Source organism: Montipora capricornis, chromosome 12 (assembly GCF_036669925.1).
Source record: "Montipora capricornis isolate CH-2021 chromosome 12, ASM3666992v2, whole genome shotgun sequence".
NCBI lineage: Eukaryota > Metazoa > Cnidaria > Anthozoa > Scleractinia > Acroporidae > Montipora > Montipora capricornis.
The window spans coordinates 28,173,396-28,191,723 of record NC_090894.1 but is presented as its reverse complement, the minus strand read 5'-3'; the positions used below and the strand labels follow the sequence as shown (position 1 = coordinate 28,191,723).

At 38.7% G+C, this 18,328-nt stretch overlaps 1 protein-coding gene across 2 annotated transcripts in view; it reads right to left on the bottom strand.

Moving 5' to 3' along the window:
• LOC138025207 (baculoviral IAP repeat-containing protein 6-like) overlaps positions 1-18,328 on the bottom strand; it is a 64,852-nt gene that overhangs the window by 42,953 nt on the left and 3,571 nt on the right. For both annotated transcript variants that reach the window (XM_068872412.1, XM_068872413.1), the window contains exons 3-16: positions 17,426-17,578; positions 15,122-15,345; positions 13,369-13,414; positions 13,055-13,137; positions 12,584-12,657; positions 12,207-12,256; positions 11,723-11,812; positions 9,720-9,984; positions 7,201-8,481; positions 5,361-5,574; positions 3,503-4,099; positions 2,977-3,105; positions 1,352-1,612; positions 670-1,093 (exon numbers count right to left, since the gene is read on the bottom strand). In XM_068872412.1, the coding sequence (XP_068728513.1) occupies positions 670-1,093; positions 1,352-1,612; positions 2,977-3,105; positions 3,503-4,099; positions 5,361-5,574; positions 7,201-8,481; positions 9,720-9,984; positions 11,723-11,812; positions 12,207-12,256; positions 12,584-12,657; positions 13,055-13,137; positions 13,369-13,414; positions 15,122-15,345; positions 17,426-17,578 (3,891 nt within the window). The remainder of the gene's footprint in view (positions 1-669; positions 1,094-1,351; positions 1,613-2,976; positions 3,106-3,502; positions 4,100-5,360; positions 5,575-7,200; positions 8,482-9,719; positions 9,985-11,722; positions 11,813-12,206; positions 12,257-12,583; positions 12,658-13,054; positions 13,138-13,368; positions 13,415-15,121; positions 15,346-17,425; positions 17,579-18,328) is intronic.

Here is an 18,328-nt window from a genome sequence, read left to right as displayed (position 1 = left end):
TAGACACAGAGATGCCATTAATCTTTTTTCTGATTTATGGCCCTCTAGCTGGACTATAGAGGACAGACCACAACAAGTTGAGAAATCCATGCCCTACTCTTTGTGAATAGCGTGTGGGTTCTTTTACATCCCACAGGGTTGTTAAACGGGGGCTTATGGTTTATCGTCCTTATCCGAGAGGATTAGAGAGTTTGCAGATGGTGCAACCCTCTCCTCAGTGATTGAAAGACCCTGAGAGTTGGCCCGGCTGCAGTCTTGATCCTGCAACCTCCTGCACAGTAGGCCGATGCTCAACCAAGTGAGCCAACCAGTCGGCAGTGACATTGGCCACACGCACGTTCCAGATGCCTATTTCTATTATGTTAAGTCAAACAGAGGGAGAAATGAGGATGTGAGACTAAGTCCACAGGGCAGATGGACCATATGGTAATTTAACCAATTGACCACTGGGAGTGAGATTTTACTTGTCAGTTAAGGGAGGGAGGGGCAGGGGGGGGGGGGGGGGGAATTCAGGAGTCAACCAACAAGAACTATGTCCTCTTTAACCCACTGATCCCAGGGAGTAAAACTTAATAATTTTTGCAAAGAGTCTAGTTTGTGTTGTCACTGCATTCTACACATTAAAAGGTTCCCACTAAATGCAACAACTTCAATTCCAATGGTTCTTACCTTTAGCATCTGCAACTCTTGTTCCAGGGCAGCTAGAGAAGCTGAGACTGTGGGAAGGGGAGCAGGCAGTGGCATGGGTGCGCCAGATGACACCAAAGGTATAGTAGAAGCTCCTGTGGGACCCAAACTGTTTGTGACTTGTGAGACATCAGCCCTCTCAATCCGTGCTCCATCACTTGTTGAACAGCAAACAAAATGAAGGGGTTGTACTTCTAAAAGACCCTGACAAGCTAGTGAGGAACTTGCACTGCTCCACGACTCTTGCTCTGAAGTAAAACTTACGGTGGAAGGTGGAGGAACACCTTTCTGGGTTAAAGAAGGCATGACAAGGTTACTGGCAATGGGTGAATTCTGCTGGCTGGTTGAAGTCTGTGGCACAGCATTGAACAGGACAGGGTCCAATGGACAGCCATACAATCCATACCTACACCGTAAAAAAAGTAATGCGATATAACCAGTATTCAGACATTTCCCCACTTTATCTTTAAATTCCATCTTGTATGGAGTTCTGAATTTCAAGGCAGTGCTTATTAAAGAGAATCCAGGCATTGAAATGATGCAGGCTTCTCTCCCCTCCCAACAATACCTGATAAGTACTTTCAGGAAAATCCTTATTGAGAGACAAAACTGCGGTTCATTAAACCTAAAATTAATAATTATGACAGCTTTTACTTGTGTGTACCTTGATCGTAAAACAAGATGCTCAGGAAATCTGGCAGTGCTGAGCTTTGTAGATAAAAATTCCAGCAATTCCAAGCAAACAAAGCTGGTGAGTGTAGCATTTGCCTGGGCTGCGAACCCAGTGAGTAACTTAAAGACCCAATGAACTGCTCCAGAAGACAACGCACATGGTGTTTTTCTCAGAACATCTAGAATTGCATCCAGAAGAGACCTCCTGAAAGATGATGTTGAGTTTGTTGTTGATCTGTGTGCAACAGCTTTCCTAAAGGACAACAACAAAACGAAAAACCAAGGAAGTGTAATTTGTTAAAATGCACTCTTAATCCTTACCTTGCTTAAGGGCAGCTTCAAATCACAACAATACCCACTTCAGGCTGGGATGGATAAGACTACCAATGTTTAACTACTCTGCACTGTTAGTCTTTAAGATTTTATTTCCAAGCTGATTTTAAAAGAGTGCATGAATATAGTTGTAATACCAAATAGGAAATCAACATGGCGCCATTGAACAAAATTCAACCATTGTGCCCTAATTTTCAGGTCAGTAGGAAATAGATGCATGCAGATTCCAGATGTGTAGCTGCTATTTCCACAACTCTGTTGATTTGAAGCTCCAGCCACACAATGTTGACCTTCACTTTTCACAGGTTTCACTGCACTATGGGTGGTCGTGTGAAGTCACAAACCAATATCACATGACCTTTTGGCCACACACTCAAGTAACACTGCCGATTTTGAATGAAAGAATAGCACTTGAACATACATGTACGTGCATTTCCAAAGATTCTTCTGGGTGGATCTGTTTACTATGCAGGGCACAAAATTGCATCCGATACAGTCACCAATGCGCCTATGTTTACCGTCCTTGAAACCAAGATTCAAAAGGTAGTTGCCACGTTGGCAACCAGAACTCTTTGGGTTCCATACATCCTACCTTTATAAACTATGCAATAATTATTATATAAAAGCTTTCAGCTAGATAAATGGGTGCAAAATTGCGGCAAACACTTCATCTTACGACATCTTTGATTTTTTTAAAAGCTGCATTGTACATTGTGAAGTTAAGTGTCCATTTTGCTGAGAATGCACTTTTTGATGCATCTTTCATATAGCTCTTTTTTGTTTCTGAGAAAAAATTGGCTACTAACTTTATGGACTTGGCGACCACCTTAAAAAATTTAGGAGCCAAATGTCTCCTTGAGAAAAAAAGCTGATTTTGTGCCCTGTTATGCATATAAACTACCAAAAACGAAATAAAAATCTTCATGTCCTGAAAAAGTTTAACCCCTTCCCTATCAAGATGCACACTTGTATATTTTACTCTGTCTAAAGGCGCCTGCACGTGAGGAAACTTTGTTGCAGAAGCAAATATTTCCCCATCTGCGGCCCCAGAAACATTTGTTGCAGAGGCAAAATTTGCTTCCTCTGCAAATGTTTCCTCGTTTGCGGGCCAAAGAAACATTTCGGCAAACAATGTTTCTGCATTAATGTTTCCTCGCTTGCAGGTGCATTAACAGGTGACAATTTTATGCGCCAATGGGGGCAACTTTGGGGGTGATAGCATCAATAATAATTGTGGTGAGAATAAGTGAGAAAAAGATCTTCAAAACAGGTTCATCAGCATACCTTGCGCACATCATAAGCATACGGGTACATTTGTGAGCAATACTTCGACCACAGGAAAGATAGCATGTGTGAATCAACTTAGGTAGATAAGATTCTACCTCAAGAACCATGACATTGTCTGTGGTATCCCTAGAAAACAAATGATAAGATAGCAGAAAAAGAAAACATCTTTTTTTTCTGTACTTAAACATGTAAAAGAGAATGTCAAGGTAAAGTCACTTTATTTAACATCGGTAGTTGCTTCAGGTACAAGGCTGGTACTGTATCACTGGAAGCCAACGGTGCACCCTTCTCTGTCAGCCCTGTCAGTGCTGCATTTTATGGGTATTTAAAGCTATAGCAACATGGATCACAAGAAATTCAAAACAGACATTGAAGTCTCCGAGATCAAACTGGCGACCTCTTGCTCCAAAAGCCGTGTACAAACCAACTGAGCTATGCCTGCTCCTGCAAGGTACTTTATGACAGCTGGTCTTGCCAGAAAAAGGAAATGCTTTTAATTTTTCAAGAGGATTTGTAAAACTACCTGGTATTACAGTTGAGCCAAACACCAGCCATCCAACACAGAAGCTCAAGGGCCAGTTTCCTGCCATCATTGACTCTAATGGCACCTTGCACTGGCTTTGAACCCACAACGATATCAAGTAGTTGAGTAACGCTACCCTCCAGTAAACTGCTCCTCAATTTATGACAGTCTGGTGGTGAATTGTTTTTGAATCTTGTCACAGTTATGGATACTTCAGAGAGGTCTTCACTGGTTCCACAACTGTCAAACACAATTAGCAGAATTCTGCTACTAGACTTGATCAGGTGCGGACTTGCCAACGACACACGGCCATGCCGTCCAGTGCTGTCAAGTCCTAACTTCAAATTCACAGGGCCACATATGATGGTGTCTTGCTCTTGTGCAGAAGACAAGATTCCTTTCTTCTGGTTTTCAGCTAATGATGGAGCAAAGGCCTTGTTGTTGGATTTGAATGAGCTTGGGTAAGTAGGCTTCAGGAGATAAACGTTGGTCGTTGGTTGCGTTGTCATGGGACTCAAGGAAAACCTGATATCAACATGACCTACATGGCAATATCTTGGGAGCACAAGCTCCACAACTTTTTCCTTAGCCAGATAGCTGCAAAAAGAAAGAGAAATTGATGTAATGTAATAACAAAGGAAGGATAAAGAAGGGAAAACACGACACTAAGGTTACTAAGAAGAGAAACATAAGGCCGCTTGGAGTCGCTTTCAGGACTTAACTTATTACGTGTATGTGTGAATGTGTAAGTGAGTATGAACATACTGTACTATGTAAAGTTCTGTGAAAGATAGTATGAAAATAATGTGAAAGTTCCTTTTATCATTTTTTGTCAGTTATCATACTAAGATCAATGTAGATGTATATAATTTTAAAAAAACTAGTGTGAAGGTATGGTATACTAGTATTGTGTAAGGGATATGTGATGTAAGATTGTACCTATGTAAGGAACGTAAATAAAATACATTTTTTAAAAAAAGAAGGGAAAATAATTATTTGGATGTTTTTTTTCGGTTATGTGAATGAAAAACCTACTGGTCTTTCCTATAACTTCAGGGCTTCTGATATTTCATGAAAATTGCATGGCACCTATAGCAAATTTCATGGCATTGGAGAGAAGCAGAAGTCTATTGCACTGCAAATTATGCAATTTTTCTTTGATCTTTAATATTTCACCATGTTACAATGTAACTACCGGTATATGTAAATTTATGCAGTATATAGAATACCCCATACGTCTATCTAAATTTTAATACAAGTATAAAACAGGCAAAAATACAAGAAGAAAAATAGAAAAATCAAAAAATGTCAAAGGCTGTTGTTTTTAGACCCTCAAGCATTTTAATTTTTTTCTAACTTGAGATAATGCTCTGATTTTTCCAATCCAAAGACTGCACCTTGCTGGAGGTTTTCTTTTGAGGAGAGGGGTTTGACTTCAGTCATTTTGAGAATTAGAAAACCATCCAAATGTAAAAGAGGAATGCACTTGTACTGTTTTATGTGTGATAGTAGAGGGTAACAATTTAATTTGTCTGCAAAAACACAGCATTAATTTTGTTTAGTTTCCTTAAAGATTACAGTCTGCAATTGGCTTTTCTCTCTGTAATAAATAAATATAGTAACAGTGAGTAGCCCACATCAAGTCCTGTGAAATACACAAGCCGAGAAGCTTAGCTGACTTAAAACACTCTATAATCATTATGATGCCTTCAGTGGCGATGGCTTACACAAGCTACTATATCGAACTAGGCGCAAAAAAAGCATACAGTCGTAAGCAATCAATGTACATGTACAATGTTTATTTTGTGAAATATGCTGTAGCTCCCTTGGGGAATATCAGAAGCCCTGGTAATTTTACCTGCTATTGTCCGATCGGAGTTTCCATGTTCTGGTGTGCAACACAGGGTCCAACAAGGTGTGCTGATGGAGTCGCTGCTGGTCCTGTTGAACTTCAAACCAAGAGGAAGGTACTGAAGCTGTAAACCGTGGCATAAGTGTCACAAATTCTGTCAGCTGAACCAGAGAAATCAGGGAATCTAGACTGATGGGTCTGTCAGGACTAAGAGCAACTGCTACAAGAATGGAAAAAAAAAACAATGACTTGTGGCTCAATTTCATTTTGTTTAGATTGCATTATTTTGATGACATTTTATTTTAATATATAAAAATATTCTTATTGGCAGCTACAATTTAACAAAGGTCTTCAACCCATACCGGCCAGAGATATCGACATGCTGACCAGTCCCTGGCTTTTTGGCTTTTAGTAGTAGTAGTGGTAGCTTTTATTAGGAGTAGTTCCATTATTATTAGAGACCTTTAGCAACAATTTTTTCAAGGAGAATCCCGCGAACCCGCAAACTTCGGGAAATCACATGATATTGTCCTTGCCATCACGTTTGCAGTCTGCAGTTTGAGTTTCAACTTCAAGGCACCATTCTTGCAGTAAGTGATTTACGACAGCATTTTATAGCGAGAGATCAATCAGACATCCCGTTTGACCATATCAGTCATGTTGTTTCATCTGTTTGCTATCTATTGGGAACAATTTTGAAGATCAAAATAATATATGTTTTGGGAGAATTTGAGCTGTTTGATTTGAGAGCAGTTGTAGCAATGGAAAGTTCCAGATGGCAGCGCCGATGTAAATAACAGGAACAGCTTGCTAAAGTTCAAAATCCAGCTAACCTCTAACAACAAACGACTAACCCCAAACCACGGTTTGCGGTTTGCTGCACGAAAACCCCAGTGCTAAAGGTCTCTATTGCTTGATCAAACAGGTGGAGTGCCTTCAGAATACCTGACCACTATTGAGTGGTTTCAATAAGAATCAACACCTAACGAAAAGGGTGCCAAGCTACCCAGTACTTCACTCAGACAAGTCGGCTACTTTTTTCCCTAAATAGACCTTAGTCGGCTTAAGATTCCTTGTGTATTGTATTTGCATGATAATTAATTGTCCATTCATATTTAAATGATATGGAAATACCTGGAACAAAACGTTTTATTCCCGAAGGGTTTGAATTGGATACAACATTGATTAGGTCTAATATAGTTACTGTAATTAACAACAGATTCTTTCAAACCTACATTGTAAGATTAATGATTGGTTATTCTTGTTTCCAAATTTACACATATCATTACTGTGGCTCTTTTTTTCACTATACAAAAGCTCCTTTTGGCAGAACAATAGCAACGTTTCTTGTGATGTCACCCATTGTTTAATTTATAATTATGCCAACCAGAACCTAATTGGCTGTTGAAACAATGATTTCTTTTGCTCTGTGGTTGGCAAATTTGAATGTCTACAGAAATGTGACGTCAATGTTTGTAAACAAGAAATATCACTATGGGGTAACCCAAACATGTCACAGTAATTATGTATTCTTCATGGCAACTATAGGAAAATTTTTCAGTTTTCTCTGATAATTTTTTTTTTAAGCATAAAACAATTTTCATTGCAGAACTTCTTTCCTCTGGTTTAAAGATAAAGTTTGGTAACTTACACATACCAACATGACAGTCCCTACTTTTTTCTAATACTAACACTCTACTTGAAAACGTTTCAAAGTAATTTGATTGCACAACTTACGCATACTTCCCCTTTAAGGGGGTGACTACAGTGTATTAATTAATGACAGATTATCCAAAGAGTATCCAAGTGGGATTGGTGGGGAGCCCTGCATGACACTTGACTGTACCTGGTTGTGACGCAGTCCCACCTGGGGATATCTCTGAAACGTCATTTGTCCAATCACACTCCACAGCACCTAAATCTGTTTCAGTAGGAAGCTGGTTTCTTAATCCAAGAAAATGCATCTTGCCATCTCTTGTACATGCACAAAAGCAATCCATTCCTGGACAGTTCAAAACATGCAATATCTCATTCCCAGCTGTAAACTTACACAGAACATCCAGAGAGTTTGCATGCATCACAATAACGTTGCAATTTGCAGCACCAACGAAAAGTTGACTGGCTGAAGAGAGTTCAGCTTCTGGCTCTTCAATATGGATGTCTGAGTCAATTAAAAGAGGATGTGTTTCCACAGGTAGAACAACCAAATTCCTTAGTATACCATCTGATGCAGAAAACTGTTTTGTTCGAAGTGGTTTACATGACAGCGTTCTTTCTCCATTACAACAAAGAATTCTGTACACTGCCAGTTTGGTTTGGTTCAAACTGTGATTACACAAAAACGTTTTTTGATTTCCACTTCCTGCCAGTAAAATTTCTTCTTTTTGATGATTTAAAGAAGCTTGCTCAGCAATTTTTGCTTCATTGCAAGTTACATCATTTGAAGCAAGATCTGTTTTATTATCACTGGAACCAGAACAAACAAGATTCACCAAGAGATTCTGACCATTGCCAAATGGAACAATCTCTGAAACCTTGCAATGTTGACCCTTGCAAATTTCTGATAAGTCTAAACATTGAACAAGTTTTGTTGCTTTATGTGATTCTTCCTTTGATTTCTTATTTTTGTTTTTGCCACTATTCTCCTCGCCAGACATGGCTTCAGCAAACTTTTGCAGTACGGAAGAATGAAGTGTGTCTGATAAAGCTGGTGTTATTTGTTCATACATCCAGTCATCTTCGCTGCTAGACGGTGTGTACGGATCTTGCAGCATCATTTCCTTCTCAAGCTCAATACTGTTGTCCACATTAAAAACAGGCTTTGTGTAAGTCTCACTTTGTGCAGTTAGTACATCATAAACCATAAGATAAGTACAACTTTGAGTTTCTGTTCTCAAACAAACCTCATCCTTGACATCAGTTTGAGCAGCAGTGGACAATGATGACGAAGTAATGGACAGTGCTAATATAAGTGTTGCTGTGTGTCTGAATGATTGGCATTTTTGCCCCGCAGTGATTGTAGGATCCTTACCACAAGAACAAACTATGGAAATTGTGCACACAACTAGGTTTTCTCTATTGTCGTGCTGTGCTGGATGTTTTGCATCTTTTGTGCAATCACTCTTTCCTGCAAAAACAAGAATAGAAGATTTCGTTTGCATTGTAAAAGATTGTTTCAAGATTGAAGTAAACATACATGTTTGGTCTTTGATCTAAATTAAAACACTCTCAGACTGAATAAGGTGCTGTCCAACTGGCCCCAGTTGTTTGAAGGCTAGATAGCGTTATCCACTGGATGAATCACTATCCACTGGGTAACTCGATTGGTTTTGCTCGTGTTTATCTGTTGGATAGCGCTATCCACCTTTTGAACAACCAAGGCCAGAAGTCTCGAGGACCTGATGAGCAGCATCCAGACCACACAAGTTATCAACACCAGGACAGTGAATTTGGATGATGATGATGATGATGATAACAAATCTATTATTTATTATGCTCTGCCAATAATTATTGGGAAGGCAACAAACCAATTTACAAAATCAAATCAAATAAATTATCTCTTATTAGAGGGGAAACCCTGCAGATGATCACCTAGAGACAACCCTTCTGAAGCAGAGCAAAGAATCCATAAACTCAACTTAAGTATCAAAAAAAAGTCTTCAAGTCCCCACAGCGACTCCAGGCCACTTAGTAGGGAGGCAAGTGCTCTCACCGCTGTTCCCATCCTGCATCTCTAATATCTACATGCATTTATACAAAATTTGGTCATAACTTAGCAACAATGACAAAAAGCCTTTTTGTGGATATCTAGTGATAACACTTTTGGATTCAGTGATGTTTTGTTCACTACCAAGCCCGGGGTTGCTGGATGCCTGGTTAGTGCTAACCAGCACTAAATACCATGGAAACCTAGAGGTTTAGGTACTTCTTAACTAATGGTTAGTGCTAAGCAGGCTTAGAGCAACTGGCCCCTGGTGTCATTCCCTTTATTCTCCTGGCCTGGGTTGCTCGAAGCAAGGTTAGCGCTAACCAGCGTTAAATACCATGGAAACCTATAGGTTTTGATACCTCTTAACCAATGGTTAGCGCAAACCAGGCTTCGACCAACCGGCCACTGGACTATTTCATTGTTCAAGGAGTAAAATCAGCAATCATTCTAAGAAAAAAACTAATAGGCCATTTCCGAGTTCATGTCTGCCTTCTCTTCAAAGCGAGTCTAAATGCGAAGTTTTTGTGATGGTAATTAGTTCTACTTTACATATGAATAAAAACTAATTTTCATAACAAAAACTTCGCACTTAGACTCGCCTTGAAGAGGAGGCAGGTATGAACTCGGAAATGGCCTATTACAAACTAACTGCAAACCTTGGCTAGAGTGGTTTTCATCGGTAGAATAATCGGGTTTTATTGTCCCTGTTTCGTGGATGTCACTAAAATCACTTCCGATCTCCACAGGCTCATTTTGACTTTTCAAATTACTTTCCTGCTCTTTTGAAACAGTGTTAAGCTCTTCATTCTCTGGTTCTGCCCATGCAACAAAGCTTGTTGGGGGGCCCGAGTTGATTGATGAATTACCATCTTGGTTTCCGACTGCTTCAGCTGGAAGCTTCACTTGAAACTCCGAGTGGATCTAAAGTTGAGAGAGAGAGAGACGTACAAGGAATAAATGGGACAAAGAAACAGATTGTTTCTTTAATTCCCTAGACTTACACTTTAGTTAGTTACTCATTCACCCCTGAACTCCCCCATAATTATGGATGTGTAAAAATAATCTATACGCATCGCTCTTATAGGGGCCCAACTAGCCATTTTTACTTTGAGTTCCGAATTGCTGCGACGGGGAACTTTAGTTCCCAATTAAGCAGATTTGGGTTCCTAAGAACAAATTTCAAGGAGGAGCAAAAGACAGTTCCATTTAGTGCTCAGTCCACTTGTTTCCACGTTGATTACAGGAACAAAAGCAAAAAATTAATGTGTGAAACACTTGCTTTTTATAAAAAGGATCATAACTCCATTTGAAGGCATTGAAAATCATGCGAGCAAAGTAAGTTCATTTACATGCTAGATTCAAGATGCCTACAACAAGATATCGGGCAAATATGAGTTTATGTCGAAGTTCTCATGGGTATTTATATTTAAGACACTCTAAAATGACAAAACACATGAGACAACGTTGGGGTAAAAGGGGGGAACACAGCTCCACGATTGGCGTGGCAGACGACTTCCGTAGCGTGACTAAAGGCCTGAACTTATCTCCCCGGCGCACAAGGCAAACCGCGCCATTCGGACAAGTTGTAGGCTGGTAAAAGCCAAATAATGATATACAAGCTTTACTCTCCACGGCACTATGAGCTAAACCTCCGGCCAGCATCGTGCAAAAATGGAAAGACTGTAGGCAGTAAAAATAGCTCAAGCCTACTTATCTCCCCTGCACTATGGGCCGACTCCGCCGGCATGTGCTGGATCGATCAAGAACAAAGGCAGATAGAGAGCGTAAAAAGGTATAGCATGAAAAAACACAGAAGCGTGTACCGAGGTGAACCCAAAATTTATTAAACTTAACCTCCGAAGGGAGGGAGGGTGGGAAGAAAATTCATAAATGGTAAAGGTGCTCCTTACAGTAAACTAAAGAGCTCACAGAGTGATAGTTTGAGCTTTACTAGACCTTTTATACTGAGACTAATGTCTGGGACTAAACCAATGGTGACTAAAGTACCATCTAATAATTATAACTGTAAGCAGACAGTATTAATTAAGACAAGGATAAAGGAAGTCCGTTCGAATTGTTAAAATATAGGAGTCCATTCATGTCTTGTTTGCGTTGCGTAATGTTTATGAAAAAACGTGACAATAATTATATAGAGGATAGCTCTAACGAGTCACGCTCCATTAACTATGTTTTACAACACTGTTGTAACTAGCTTTATTATATCAGGCCAAATTTTTAGATTTCATTAATCTTGGGAAACGTAGATGACAGTGTCAATGATGATGGTAGTGACAGTGGTGGTGATGGTGGTGATGATGATGATGATGACGATGACGATGATGACGATGACGATGACGATGACGATGACGATGACGATGACGATGACGATGACGATGACGATGACGATGACGATGACGATGACGACGATGACGACGACGACGGTGATGATGACGATGACGATGACGATGACGATGACGATGACAATGATGATGATGATGATGATAGGGGTGGTGGTGGTGGTGGTGGTGGTGGTGTTAGTGATGATGATGACAATAATAATAATAAAGAAAATTAATCAACAAAAATACTCTGTTCATGTAGTAACAGACCAAGTGTAACAGAAAGTCATTTGCAACTGGCCACTGTTTCATTTCCAAACCTTAAGCTCTTCTTGAATGTCCCAGATAATAACTTGTCCTCCTTCACTGCATGCAGCAATATAATGAGAACAGGAGCTGTCACTGATGAGCTATTATAAAATAAAAAGATCAAGAAAAAAAGGCCTACAGTACAATTAAGTCTACATATCAAGTATCTTACAGTAGAACTCCTGAAATGGACATTGCCTCTACTAAGCAGAAGTATTCACTTTTAAAGAAAATCACAACAAGAGAATCTTCAGCTGCACTAATTACCGGAGATAATGGCACATGCAAAACGCATAAGTCTGACTGTACTTCAAAAATATTATTATAACCAGCTTCTGTTGACTTGAAAGTCAAAACCTACAAACACAGTTGGTAAGTCGGCAAAGGAAGTCAGTTTAAGTCTCAGCCAATAAGGAAATGACACATGCAATTTGACTAACACTGAAAACAAAAAAGATTGCTTTGGAATCAAGCTGGCAATACAGAAATGCTTACTTTGATTTGGGTTCCTTCGTGGCCATAGGCAAGAGCTGTGGCCAGTGATACTGAAAATGAAACAAAGAAAAGAACCATTTACAACAACAAATTATTCTTTTTTTTGGTATTTATGAGGTTACCTGAAGGGTTTACAATGGACCTTACATCAGCTCTTGCTATCTCTTCTGCAGAACATCTCTGTGGTTGAAAGTTCTCTTCCCTATCAAATAATGCCATTGCATGATAGGGCTATCACCCTCTCAAAGCTATCCTATGCTTGGGCACCCACGGGTCTAATAGATTACTGACTGATAGATCTTGTATAATGCCCTGCTAGGTCCTTTTCACATGTACATTTTTAAATGCATGATCCATCACGATATATGTTCGCTTACCAGACATAGGGACATTCTTGGTGTGGTCACCCCTCACAAATGAACACTCCGGACAGTGGCGTTCGTGTTCTGACCTATAGTGAAAAGTAAAATATACAACAAACAAAATCTTAGCTTCCACCATTTTTTATTGTAAGGTCAAAGAGGAAGTGGATTCCCAGTGCTAAAGGAGATTCAAGACCCATTCTGACCACTCATTGAATTTTGATCCAACTTCCTGACTGTGTGTCTTGTGTGCAGGCAAAACATCTTCTAGGGTGTAGGCAAATCAACTTCAATATAGCCAAAATGACGAACATCTCCAAGAACCATTTTAAAAATGAGATATCAGTTTTCAAGAAGTACAGGCCAATGTTTCCAAAGGCCACCAGTAGTCTCTCATTACATCTGTCCCTGACAGTGGTTTATTTTTTAAAACCTGGCTAGGAACCTTAGAAATTATTCAGCAACATCCATGCATCTATTGCTCACCATGGTTCATCTGTTGGCTCCCAGCAAACTAAACACACATTACAAGTGAAACAAAGAGCTCTGTCATCTCCACGGTTGGTGGGCTAAAGGAAAACAATAAAATAATAAATACTTTCTCTGTGCCCAAAGGACTTACCATTACTGGTATCTGGAGACTGGTCAATAGTATACAGTCATGTACATACATATTGAAATCAAGTGGGTGGGGACTGGAAAAGAGTGAGTTGCCATGGGAACATTGTATGAATAAAGCACTTTCCTAACCCTGCTCTTTTTCAATGTGACAAATGGTGACTCTTAGTCCAAAAACTGACCTGGTGATAAAAACCAGCCTTTGCCATTGCTTCAGGATATGCCCATCTTAAAAGAAGAAAAAAAATTAGAAAGATTAAAATATGATTCAAGAAATAAAATTTAAAATTTATTTGCAATCAATCAGTGCATAGTAGCTCAAAGGTATTTTGCACGGTCTATGAATATGCAGAAAATAAAGATCTTAACAAGACTTACTGTTACTGAAATCCAAAAAGAAAATTGAAGTAATCAAGCACAAAGATAATCAACAATATTTGTAAAAAGGTTTTATAATACAAAGCAATGTATGATGTTCTTTCCGAATTAAAGATTAATAATAATTATTATCTCTGAAAAATGCATGGTCACCCCCAATTTTCTTTTTGGACACCAAAACCACTTGCTAAGTTCTGCTTTCTCCGCATGGTTTTTGTAGTATTTTGGGCCTTTCTTGTTCAATTGCCATATTTGGGCATGCCCATATACGGAGAGGCTCGTGTAAAAGTTTGTGTGTATTCGGATATTAAAAAGCTGTGAGTTGTTGTGTTTAAGTCCTGTGTCTCTGTTTTTTCGAGTGTATTAGCTACGAAATATTATAGTTTTAAACAGCACAAAAATAGCGCTGTATTAGTAAGCACCACCCATAGAAAACCCGAGTATCTCCAGATGTGGAGAACATAATTATGCTCAGCACCAATATGAAGGCACCATCCTTGTGCCATTTATTTTATTTTTAAGGAATAGAGGATTTTTTTTTCTGTGTTTACATAGCCTCATCTAAAGTTGAGGGTTTGCATACAGTACATTGTACATGTACATGTAAACTGTCGAGAATTCTCCCAAGACCCTGAGTGCTTAGCTGAGGCTACGTAAACACAGAAAAAAGTCCTCTATTGCTTTTATAATTATTACTCAAAAATAATTAGACAAATGAAGGAATATTCTGTTTTGTTTACTTCTTGATTGAAACAGATTTTCTTGATACATGTTCTGATTTCCTACCAGCCAATAAAAACGAGCATCCGACAAAACAGTCATAACCAATCCAAATTCATGTGATGTCACAGCTGTGTTTACATACTCTCATCTAAACACAGCTATTGACCAATGGGAGTGCGCCTACTATCCTAATTATTTTATAATAACCCTTTCAGTCCTGAGTGTGGGATTTACAGATTTTACAACAGTTCAAACACCATACAGTTTTACTCATAAACGGGGCTGTTTCATGCATAAATAGGTTAAATTCACTTTGACACATTCCACACAACAAGTATAACACATATGTAGACTTGTTTCAAATATTATTGTACATCTTCTTGGTTCAAAAGGTGGTACTTGCTTAACTGCTGATAATGATGATTGTAACAAACTCACTTAGATCTGTTATAAAACTCACAGAATAAACTACATAAACAACAGAATGAACCAACGAACGAAACAATACATAAAATAAATCGTATATTGAACCGTGGATATGAAATCAAGTGAAGCTACGATCCTCGCAGTTATGATTGCAATTTTAGCAATTGCATAGAGAAGCCGGAAAAATTCAGGACTTCGACAGGGTTTGAACACGTGACCTCGCGATGCCAACCAACTGAGCTATGAAGCCACTGATGTTGGGATCTGGTCATTTGTGGGTTCATATGTTTCTGTGATGAATGAATCAATGAACGAAATGATAAATGAAATAAATCATATATTGAACTATGGATATGTAATCAAGTGAAGCTATGGTCCTTGCAGTTATGAATGGTCGGTTCAACAAACCTGTATTCTTTGTGTGGCCAAGACACGAATGTCTTTCTTCGCTCTGCTTCTAAAAACAAATGGGACTTCTGTCCTCCACCAAGAAGATACTTTGTCCTTGAACTTACAGCCGATGCCACAGGAAGGGCAGCGTGATTTTTGTGACTTTTTTCCAGGTGTTCAATCAAGTCAATGAATGCAGCATCCAAATCACTGCATGGATACTTCAGCTGACAAGTGCACCACTTTAATAAATGAGATGAAAATAAAAGAAATAATAACAAAATATAAAGTCTTGAAACAAATGTAGTAGCAGACAAGTAAAGAATTTTAAGAAAACCATGAAACCTTTGAGTTTATAAAACATGTTTCGACAGAAACTTCTGTCATCCGAATACAAAGCGATGATGGAAAAAGTTTCTCTCAAAACATGTTTTATAAACTCAAAGGTTTCGTCGTTTTATTAAAATAATAACAACCTTTTGTTTTTATGTCTAACCTAGCAATGATATTTATTGTTTATACTGTCATGGCTTCTGATAGGATGCGGAAAAAAATTAAAGATTACACGGAAATTTTTGGCCATATTATGCGGAAACATGCGTTGATTATGCGGAAATTACACCGGATTATGCGGAACTTTAAACAAGTTATAAAACTAATAATTAGGCCCATCCAATGTATTTACATGCTTACAGTAAATCCGTAATCGAAATTGCAACCAATACAATCGCATTTGTGACTTTTGGTAAAATATATAAAGCGATAAAAAAATTATTTTGTTTCTCGTCATGAATTTTGTTTCAATTTGGAGATAATGGAGCAAAATTGTAATACCTTTGGAGCGCGATCCATTCCCTCGATCATTGACTTCAACCTCAGAGGACCCTGGGAACGAGGTTGCATTGACTTAGTTTCTTATCAGTCACGTCATTTGCTGAAGTGTAACTGTTTCTCGTCCAATGGAAAGCATTGTAGGAAGAAAAACTAGTGTCCAGGCTCATTGGCGAAAAAATGCGCAGAAACTGCTTACGATCTTTCTTACGAACTTTCATCTTGCGAACGAAATGGTGTGTTTTCTTCAATGTTCAGGAAAATAAGCGTTTCAAAACAGTCAATTTCTTCGGCTTTTATGTTTTTGAGGATGTTAAGGAGCTGCTTTATCACTAATATCAGGTTTTTCTTCTGTTTTTTGCGGAAAATATCGGAATTATGCGGTAATATCGGAATTATGCGGAAGATGCAGATTTCAGTGAATTATGCGGATCCGCATCGCCGCATCCTGTCAGATGCCATGTACTGTCTTTCCTTGAGTTACAAATGTACCAGTAGCAACTTGAACCAACTCGTTAGAGTGATTTACAGACATTACTAAACCACGAAACAGCGAAACACTGAAACACCAAAACACCATGTATGAACCCACCATACATTGAATACTAACCAACAAAGGTTGGATTTGAGATTAAATATCGTTGTAGGCCTAATTAGGCCTAAATTATTTATTGCTCCTAATTCATTGAGATTAAGATTAGGATTCAGATTAAGACTGAGATTAGGAGCAATAACTTTTTAGGCCTAATTAGGCCTAAAACGATGTTTAATCTCAAATACAACCTTTGTCAGTTATTATTCAATGTATGGGGGGGGGGGGTCATACATGGTGTTTTGGTCCTTTCTTTCACCGTTTCACGGTTTTGGTGTTTCGCTATTTCGTGGTTTAGTAATCCCCGTGATTTACAGTTGTACCTCCAAACTTTTCCTGAAACTATGGTATCCCCTGTATGTACAGCTTTTTTATTCTTATGACCACCACTTCCTTTCAAAGGATTTCAAAGGACAAGCTTTACCAAACCCAAATGACATTTAAGAAATAGAAAACATGTACCGTGTTTCTATCAAGTTATAGAAACAAGAGGGAAAGTTTGGAAGAACGAGAAATGTAGTGGGGACACGAACCGCAGGCGAGTGTTTCCACAGCTTTTTCGAGTTCTCCCAAACTTTCATGAGCGTTTCTATAACTCAATAGAAACACGGAGTACATGTTTTCTATTTCTTTTAGAAAACAACTCGACAAGAAAAAGGAAAACAACTTGTTAATTCTAATCATCAAAATGTAACATCTCTTTGCTCGCACCATCACTACGTCAACAGCTCGTGCTAGTTCTCCATCGAGTTATAGAAACATGATTTTCAACCAATCAGCGTGTGTATTTTCTTAGGACTGTTTTCTAAACCGTAATGATGGTCCAATAATAGAAATTCTCTCACATCATCCAAAACAAAAAGAATTTTGAGAAATGTCCATCACTACAAAAATTGTACCTTGACTGCCTTATCATGGCTGGAATTCAAAAGCAACTGTGCCTTGTCTGCTTCCTCTTTCAGTGAACACTGTAATTTCTCGATACATTCCACAGTTAGGCGGTCTTCGCTCTCGGATATGTATAAATCCATGGCCGATATTAACTGAAGAGCCTGACAATAAATAACAAATACTCCTACATTCACACATAATCCTTGAGTTATTCTTATGTTTTAAGGCCACATGCCCATGAATAGTTCTCTTATCCCAGATTGGTTGAATACATATTATGTTTAATTATTACTGTAGTTTCTTGATCACGCTATTGACTCAAGCAACATTGATTTGGTGACTGACGATGACTGGCAACATTAGAATGTAATTTTGAATGCCATGAGATGTCTGTTACTTGTCTACTGACTGGATGCGCAAGTGACTGACTGAGTGGATAAGTGAGCAAGCAAGTGAGGAGTGAGCTTGCAAACAAATGAATGAATGAACAAACACAAATGCACAATGACCAAAGAAATGAGCAAAATGAGGGGTGGTGCTGTTGGCTGGGTTTAAGATAGTGGATTTCTATTTGGATGGATCAAGTTCAAGTCCAACCACCAAAATGGATTTCTCTTCAGTACCCTGAGTTGAAAATCCTTTATGTGTTACTGTTTGCAAATGTAAACTGGTTTTACGTGTATCTGTCCCATTGGATTACTCAAGGTTCATAGCTTATGATGACTATGACGATGAAGATGATGATGATGATGCAATGATAATGACAACCAAGTATCCCTCAATTGAAGGATTATTCTTAATTGTCCATTTGCTCCAAGTGAAGTATTATTGTTCATTTGGGACACTGAAAGCTTGATAGGGATCACGGGAAATGAACATGTTTTTTTCTTAGCCCAACCCAAATATCTGGC